Genomic DNA, 8,540 nt, shown 5'->3' with positions numbered 1-8,540 from the left:
TTCTGCATCCAGCCTGGGGACAGCCAACCAGGACAGGGTGGGAGGGCTGGGCCTGTGCTGGCCTCCCCTTCCCGCTCCTCCTGCTTCTCGGCAGTAAGGGAAGAGGGACTGGCATGCTGGAAGCGGGAACCTGGTGTGCTTCAGTTCAGCCGTGCCCTGACGCACGTCACGTGGTTCTTCCGAGCCTGAGCCCTGCTGGTCGGGTCTGGGGAGCCTGCCACGGCACCAGGTGTCTGTCCCTCTGCTCCTGACAGCCTCGACTGTCTCCAGCCCCTCCTTTCTCTAGCTCAGGTGGGGCCCAGCTCCCGGGGGTCACTTCCAGGATGAGGCACACTGATGGGAAAGGGGCTTCTGGCCCCAGTATCAATGTTTAACCGGATGCGCAGGTCAATATTTACCAGAAGAGAAAGCACTGGGGTCGGGGGTTGGCCAGAGCAAAGGTCCTGGTGGGAGGGAGGGCCCGGCTGTCCTGGCAGGAGCCTGGACAGAGGTTGGGGAGCATCCAGGTGGGGCCAGAGCGACAGCGTGCGTGCCGGGCAGCAAGGAGGAGGCTGGCAGCGACTCCCAGGCAGAAGAGGTAGGGGGCTGTGCACCTCGCTGCCAAGGCCTGGGCTAAACGTGATGGAGGTGGGGGCCGCACTCTTCCAGACTCCTGGGGTCTGAGGAGTCAAGGTGGGGCCTGGGGGGCTTTTCTTGCCAGGAGCCCAAGCCTAGTTTGGGGCCTTGTGTGGTAGAGGTGGAATTCTAGAAATCCTCCAGAAAGACCGGCCTTGGGAAAGGGGCAGCGGGGGTATGGGGGACCTGCTGCAGGCAGGCCAGTGACTCCCGTTAAGTCCAAAGGTCGCTCTGCCCGTCATTCATTGGGTTCTGCCCTGACCAACAGGGCCACCCTCTGGTGCTGTCCCGCAACCCCCAGTCTCCTGGGCCCCCCAGCCCTGTCCACTCTGGATAGCACCAGCGCCGAGGGAAAAGGCTGGCCCTGCAGACTACAGGGTGGAAAGGGTCCTGGGAGAGGAGCCCAAGAGCACAGGTGCCTTCGCTTCCTGGAAGAGGTGCTTTTGACTCTGGTGGGGTTTACAGAAACTGTGCTCCTATGGTACTCACTGTCCACGTGGGAGTCAGGAACGCTTAGTGCCATTTTATTTATTTTTGTATTTTCTCTTTTGGTCATCCCTGGTGGCGCTCAGAAGCTGCTCCCAGCCTGGTGTTTGGGGAACTTGCCGGGGAGTGAACCGGAGTCTGTTGCAAACAAGCAGCCCTTTGGTCAGCCCCGACCTGTTTATTTTTTATCTAATGGCCTGAACAGAGGCCATACCTGATGGTGCTGGTATTGGTAGAGACAGGGGCCAGGGGCTCCTTGAGTCAACTGGCCTGGCTGTGTGAGCCAACATGAAGCCTGAGGGGTCAGGAAGCCAGCCAAGCCCCCCGGGGCCAGAGGCAGAGCCTGGAGTCAATCCTATCTTTCATCAAATCTCCAAGTCTGGAAGAATCAGAACTTTTGGGGCTTTTTGTTGTTGTTTGTTTTTCGGGGGCCACACTGGGCTATGCTGTGGAATTACTCCTGGTGATGCTCAGGGGCGCAGGGATGGAACCCAGTTTGGCCGCGTGAAAGGCGAGCGCCCTACCCCTGTGTGTGTGTGTGTGTGTGTGTGTGTGTGTGTGTGTGTGTGTGAAATCAGAAAATATAAAAAGGGGCAACTATCTCAGAGCGGAGAGCCATGGAACTGTGCTTGGGCTGCACCGCCCGCCTGGCCCGCCCCTGGGCAGCACACCACGTCCCAGGGCGCACGTGGGTGTGGGGCGAGGCGGGAACTGAGCACTCTGTCCCTGACAGGAACATGGCGCCGCTCCCGGGGCTCCTGGTGCTAAGCTTGTCCTGCCTGCAAGGCCTCTGCTCAGCGGTAAGAGTGTCCCTGCCGGGGGTGGGGAGGACCTGGGCTGCTGGGGCCGGAGCTGGTGCAGTTCCTGGAGATTCAGGCTCTGAGGGCTTTGCCTGCCTCTCCCTGTCCCTTTTCTCCACAGTTCTCTCCTGTGGCAGCCATGCAGCCCTTGAACTATCAGGTACCTGGGGTGCCTGGTGCACGTGGAATGGGCAGCATCCCCCTCGGGCCTGTGGGTGGAGGCGGGGGGCGGGGGGGGAAGCGTCCTTCTCCACCTGCTTCCTCCTCTCCTCAGCACGGGCTCGGGCAGACCCAGGAGAGGCTGTCCCCTCTCACCTTCCTCAAGTTGGGCAACCAGGTACAACCAGGTGGGCTGGGGGCGAGTGGGTGGGCTTGAGGGTGGGGGAGGGGCCCCAGTATCCCTCCTCCAGGGGACTCTCCCTCTCCTGCCTTGTCTCAACTAAGACAAAGCCCAAGGCATGGGGGCCTTGCAGGACAATTTCAACCAAATGGGGGGGGGGAGCTGCCCCTGACCTCACGGACTCCTGCTCAGTTCTCCCCCCACCCCCAGCAGGAGGCTGATGACCGCAATATCTTGAAGAGGGCCCCAGGAAACTGCAAGGGGCCCCCCACCCCAGAACAGATACGCAAACTGGCGCAGGCCATGATGGTCTTCACCACAGACCTCTTCTCCTTGGTGGCCCAAACATCCAACAGTCCCAACCTCATCCTGTCACCTCTGAGCGTGGCCCTGGCACTGTCTCATCTGACGCTAGGTACTGGTGCCGCCCCTGTTGGGACTAGCAGAGCCGGGGGGCCAGCAGGAATTCACTCTCCAAGGACAAGGGACTGGGGGGTTCGGGGAGCACGGCCCTTGGGCTCACAGATCCCGATCGGGGGCCCTGGAACACAGAGCCCCAGGCCACCACCATCTCCGTAAGTCAGATTCCCGCGTGTTGGTTGGGGATCTGCAAACGGTGTTTTGGGTCCAGTGTCTGCACAGGGCAGGACGTCTCCTGGTGGGTGGCACGAGGGAAGGTGGCTGGTGGAGGTGAGGGGACCACCAGGGTCAGCTGCGGAGCAGGAAGTACACTGGGGAGTCCTGTCCCTCGGATCCGCACGCGGGGTCCCTGGTGGGCCTGGTGTGGGCCGGGGCTGCAGCCCGGGTCCCAGCCTGCGCGGTGCCCGCAGGTGCCCAGAACCAGACGCTGCAGAGGCTGCTGCAGGTGCTGCGCGTGGACTCGGAGCCCTGCCTCCCCTCCGTGCTGAGCCACCTCTGCCAGGACCTGGGGCCCGGGGCACTCCGCCTGGCTGCCAGGATGTACCTGAAGAAAGGTGGGTGCTGGCTACCTGGCGAGCGCCTGGGGTGGGAGCGAGGGTGTCGGGCTGAGCCGATGCTGCTTCTGTGCAGGGTTCCCCATCAAAGAGGACTTCCTGGAACAGTCGGAACAGATCTTTGGCGCAAAGCCCGTGAGCCTGACGGGAAGGAAGGGGGAGGACCTGGAGAACATCAACCACTGGGTGAAGGAGGCCACAGAGGGGAAGATCGAGAACTTCCTCTCAGAACTGCCGCAGGACACGGTGCTGCTGCTGCTCAACGCCATCCACTTCCAGGGTGCGGACCCCTAGCTCAACCCAGCCGCACCCACCTCCGCCTGGACACCAGGGACTGCACCCGCCCTGGCCCCGCCCCGCCCCGCCCCGCCCCGCCCCAGCCCGGACCGGCCCCGCTCTGGCCCCGCCCCAGCCCCGCCCCACAGGCCCTGGCCCCGGCCCGGCCCGGCCCCACCCTCCCGTTCTAGCGCTGTCCACCCCCACCTGTCCCCGCCCTATCCCCCCTTATCCCTGCCCTATCCTTGCCCCTCCCTGTCCTATTCCTGCCTGTCCCTGTCCTATCCCTGCCCTGCCCCCCCACCCTGTCCCCGCCCTATCACTGCCTTGTTCCCACCCTGTTCCCCGCCCTGTTCCCCCTTCCTGTCCCCTCCCTTTCATTCCCTATCCCTGCCCTGTCCCTGCTCAGTTCCCAGGGTCCCTCTTCCTCCACAGGGCCAGGAGGGCTGAGCGGGACCTCTGGGCCATCAGAGTGCAGGTTCCCAGTAGCTGCAGGGAAGACCTCTCCGCTCTGCACCCCTGGGGGCTTGACTGCCGCTTTTCATCCCGAGTGGCTTCTAGGTGGGATGGGGAAGAGACGGATGACCCAGGCCCAGCAGTCCTGCTCCCCGTTCTCTGCTGGATACAGGTTTCTGGAGGAGCAAGTTTGACCCGAACCTCACCAAGAGGGATGTTTTCCATCTGGATGAGCAGTTCATGGTGCAGGTGGAGATGATGCAGGCCCACTCCTACCCGCTGCGCTGGTTCCTGCTGGAGCAGCCTGAGATACAGGTCTCTGGGGTGCCCAGGCTGGACCTGGGTGGAGGGAGGGAGTGCAGAGCCTGTGGGGAAGACGTGGGGGGGTGGGGAGTGGGAGATAGGGGGGCACAGGAAACTCTAGAACGCTCACTCTGCCCTCTTCCAGGTACACAAGCCTCAGTTGTGTTTTTTGTTTTGTTTTGTTTTTTAATTTTTAAGGCCTCAGATTCTTAGGTGTTCCCTCAACAACCAAAAGATAGTGGGTATTCTCTGTATGTCAGATTCTGTTCTAAACACTAGGGGTTCAGTGGAGCGCAGGGGAGACCAGATCACTGTGCTCAGGGAGGAAAACACTCAGCACCTAAGCAAATAGAAACCACAATGATTTCAGGAAGTGTTAAGTGCTACAAAGGACAAGAGTTTAAAAAAAAATGACGATTTATTGATTGGGACAGTCTCTATTTAAATAGAATGGGTGGAGAATTGAGAACCAGATGGCCTTAGGTTTTGGGATCTTTTTATAAGAACCCATGGATTGTGGGACCATACAGGGACCTGCCAGCAGCCACAGAGCCAGCTCTCAGGCCCCCCGAGCCACACCTGCCTGGGGAGGGCCCATCTGAACTGCTCACCCACGTCCTGATGCTGGTTCTGGCTGTTTTGGTCTGCACTGGCAGGAGCCATTCCCTTACTCTGGCCTCACTGTGGTCCCTCCGGCCCAGCCTGTTCCTTGGCCCCTCAACTGTGGCTGAGAGGACAGTGCTGGGTGTCTCACAGGGCTGTGTGACATCATCACAGTGACCCTCCACACTCTGGGAAGCACATCCCAGCTTCTCTTCAGAGTCTCTCCAGACGCCTGTCTCTCTCTCCACGGCACCCTCCCTCCCTCCCACTGTGTCCTACACACTCTCCCTTCCCGCCAGGACTCCTCTGTCCTCTGCACGCAGCCTAGGCTGACAGATGTGAACCCCCTCTTCCCACTGGTAGGAGCCCTGCTGCCTGCAGGCCATGGGGTCACAGATCCCAGAGGCCAGTGGGCCCTAGTCTTGCTGCAGAATCCAGTTCCTGGGGACTCCCAAGAACTCATGCCCCAAGCCATCGTAGGGAGAGCCACGTGGGCCCATTCACTGTTGCAGGGAAAAGGTTGGGGAGAGCATCTCCTTTTGCGGCAGAATTGCCTGGAAACCAACCATCCAGGCCACTGAGCCCAGGGAGGTGTCTGAGACAGCAGGACGCTCCCCCCCTGGCCCTGGGGCTGGCTGGTAGCAGATGAAGAGAGAAACCTTCCTTCAAGCTTGAAGGCACTTCTCTTTCAGTCCCCTGCCACACGGGCAGGAAGTGTGACATAGCCCGCAGAGAAGGAAGTAGCTGAAGGTGATGGAGCCCTCTCTCATACCCGCCCTGCTCCCTTGTCTGCAGGTGGCTCACTTCCCCTTTAAGAACAACATGAGCTTCGTGGTCCTGCTGCCCACCCGTTTTGAGTGGAACGTATCCCAGGTGCTGGCCAACCTGAGCTGGGACACCTTGCACCCGCCCTTGCTGCGGGAGAGGCCCACGAAGGTCAAACTGCCCAAGCTGCATCTCAAACACCAGCTGGACCTGGTGGCCACCCTCAGCCAGCTGGGTAAGGAGCTGGATGGCCTGCAGCAGGAGGAGGCCCACTGCAGCGGGCTGACCCAGAGAGAGGCTTGTGTCCTGACCTAGGGCCCAGGGATGTGAGACAGGCTCTGTCCTGGGGTGGTCTGGGGCCACTCAGGGAAAAGGACTGGCGCAGCCTGCACACTGCAGAGAATCCTGGTGCTGTGTGAGATGGGGGTCGGGGAGGGGGTAAGTGGTGCTGGAATGGCCGCTCCCTGGGGGTCTCAGAATAGGCAGGTGGAGAAGCTGGGATATCATGCTTTTTTGTTTACTTTGTTTCAGGACCACACTGGGTGATGCTCAGAGTTTACTCCTGGCTCTGTGCTCAGGGCTCACTCTTGGCAGACTTGGGGGTACCACATGGGGTGCTGGGGATCACATCTAGCTTGGCTGCTTGCAAGGCAAGCGTCCTATCCACCATTCTGCCGCTCCGACCCCAAGGGGTATCATGCTATCTTTTTGTTTGTTTGTATGCTTTTGGATCACACCCGGCGATGCTCAGGGGTTACTCCTGGCTCTGCACTCAGGAATTACTCCTGGCAGTGCCCATGGCACCCGGTGGGATGCCGGGGATCAAACTTGGGTCGACTGCATGCAAGGCAAGCACCTTACCAGCTGTACTATCGCTCTGACCAGAGCATCATGCTCTTGAGGAGTGTCATGTATTTTCCCCAAGAATGTTTGCTAAGCAGCTAGTCCATTCCGGTACTGAGAGTCCACCATGGGCAAAGAACTCAGTGTAATGTGGTAAGCAGAAGAGGAATCAGGTGCCTACATTTCACCATGACTCACTAGTCAGGAGGCTTATCTCTAGTTTACCTGAGAGAACACTGAAGAGGTGCCTTTTGGGGCTTAGGGCCAGGGCATCTGCGAAGACTTCCTGGAGGAAGTGACTCTTAGAATGACATTTAAAAGTAGAGTGGGGAGCCAACCAGATATTTGTGGGCTTATCGTCCCTGGCCAGGAGGCAGGCATGCTGGGCTGTGAAGGTGGCTCTGACCCATTGTGTCCTGCCCTGCCAGGCCTGCAGGAGCTGTTTGAGGCCCCAGACCTGCGGGGGATCTCTGAGCAGGGCCTGGTGGTGTCCAGTGTCCAGCATCAGTCCACGTTGGAGCTCAGCGAGGTGGGCGTGGAGGCGGCGGCCGCCACGGGCACCGCCATGTCCCGCATGTCCCTGTCGGCGTTCAGCGTGAACCGCCCCTTCCTCTTCTTCATCCTGGAGGACACCACGGGCCTGCCCCTTTTCGTGGGCAGTGTGAGGAACCCCAGCCCCAGCCTATCGCCCGAGCGGAAGGAACAGCAGGATGCCCCCAGCGACAGGGATGACGACATCTACCACCTCCTGAAAGTGTTTGCCCATGGAGACAAGTCCCTCGACCGCATCTTGAAACTCATGCCCCGCATGGAGGAGGATTACCCCGAGCCCAGCAGCCCCAAGTGAGGGACAGGGGCCGCCAGCTTCCCGAGACCTGGCTGGGGTTCTCAACTTCTGGGACCCTTTCCAAACTGGCTGGCAGAAGGCGGGAGCCGAAGGCCGTGATCCCGAGTCATTTCTTCTCGGGGCTCAGCGGGGGGCTGGGGCCGGGGCGGAGGTGCCCACTGGGGCTGAGTGGCTCCACTTTGGTCGGGAAGGCAGCGGGGTCTTCCTCCCTGACTGAGCTGGAATACCTCCATGAGGGTTTTCCCGAGAGGCAGGGCTGGGGTTATGGGCTGCTCTCCCGGGCCAAGGAGACATCCTCGGGGTGGCGGGGCAGAGCCTGGGGTCGGACCCTCTAGGTCAACCTGGCTCTGCTGTGGACATGAAGGTGGGACATGCCATATGAGCTGCTTCCATCATCATGTCTGACCCCCAGCACCTCAGTCTCCCTGCTGGCCCTCACAGACCCCCACAGGGTGGGTGCCCTGCCCTCCTCTCTCGTGTCTTCCTCCTCTGCGTGGGGTCTTAGAGGCTGACAGGGAAGGGTCCCTTTGCTCTCTTTTGTAAAGTTTTTGTAGTGATTTTTATGCCACCTGAATAAAGAATGAATGGAGCTGGCTGTCTCCATGTCACTGTTCTGGGCTCAGATGGGAAGGGTGGGGTGAGAAGGAGGAGAGAAGGTGCAGAGGGGGGCCCAGAGGGGCGGCTACAGCCCCCCCCCCCCACCATGTTTGAACTAACCACTGGTCAGCCCTTCTCCACCAGGCAGCTCCCTCTAGCCTGGCTCCTTCTGGCAAAGCCGCCTCTACCTAGCCAGGCTCTGCATTCAGCCCGTTCCTCTCCGCATGCCTCAGGGAAATGGCCTCCAGGGCGGCTGAGAATAGCACAGGCCTCCTGGTTTGGGAGAAGAACTGGCAATTAAGGAGCTGGCGCAGTTTCTAATTACACGCCTGCCCCTCTGCCAGAAACTGGCGCCCGCCAGCCGGGGGGCAGGCGGCGGGAGTGCTGGGCTCCAGCTGGAGGCTGTCAGCACCTGAAGATCTGGGGAAGTGATGGGGGGGAGGGATGGGCACAGGGCTGGGGGGAGTCTGAGGGTCCACGTGGGTGGGCCCTTGTCTGTGAATGTGAGCAGGGGGGTCCAGGTGGTGGCACTACTGGTCTCCCTGAAAGGGAGAGAGACTGAGAGCAATTTGGGTAGGACAGTAGCAAGTGGATTGGATCAGAAGGTGGGAAGCAGCCGGGGAAGAGAGCAGGAA

The 8,540-nt window shown here is 60.6% G+C and overlaps 1 protein-coding gene across 3 annotated transcripts; it reads left to right on the top strand.

Moving 5' to 3' along the window:
- Positions 1-442: 442 nt before the first annotated feature.
- Positions 443-7,898, top strand: SERPINF2 (serpin family F member 2). Of its 3 annotated transcripts, none has more exons than XM_056127361.1 (10): positions 443-577; positions 1,835-1,901; positions 2,023-2,061; positions 2,176-2,238; positions 2,455-2,656; positions 3,072-3,215; positions 3,292-3,495; positions 4,120-4,262; positions 5,649-5,853; positions 6,890-7,898. In XM_056127361.1, the coding sequence occupies exons 2-10, from the start codon at positions 1,839-1,841 to the stop codon at positions 7,306-7,308; spliced, it is 1,482 nt and encodes a 493-aa protein (XP_055983336.1). In that variant the 5' UTR covers positions 443-577; positions 1,835-1,838; the 3' UTR covers positions 7,309-7,898. The 3 variants fall into 3 exon arrangements, with proteins under 3 accessions (XP_055983336.1, XP_055983334.1, XP_055983335.1); XM_056127359.1 differs by having other exon boundaries at positions 2,452-2,656; XM_056127360.1 differs by lacking the exon at positions 443-577 and adding an exon at positions 921-1,052 and having other exon boundaries at positions 2,452-2,656.
- Positions 7,899-8,540: the final 642 nt, after the last annotated feature.

Source organism: Sorex fumeus, unplaced genomic scaffold (genome assembly GCF_029834395.1).
Source record: "Sorex fumeus unplaced genomic scaffold, SorFum_2.1 ptg000063l, whole genome shotgun sequence".
NCBI lineage: Eukaryota > Metazoa > Chordata > Mammalia > Eulipotyphla > Soricidae > Sorex > Sorex fumeus.
This window is presented reverse-complemented; position numbering and strand designations above follow the sequence as displayed.

Bases quoted from the DNA above. Each gene is read 5' to 3' on its own strand.
- SERPINF2 (XM_056127359.1), top strand. From the start codon at position 1,839: ATGGCGCCGCTCCCGGGGCTCCTGGTGCTAAGCTTGTCCTGCCTGCAA. The intron at 2,239-2,451 runs GTACAACCAGGT...CCCCACCCCCAG, and splicing joins TCCTCAAGTTGGGCAACCAG to CAGGAGGCTGATGACCGCAA. The intron at 2,657-3,071 runs GTACTGGTGCCG...CGGTGCCCGCAG, and splicing joins ACTGTCTCATCTGACGCTAG to GTGCCCAGAACCAGACGCTG.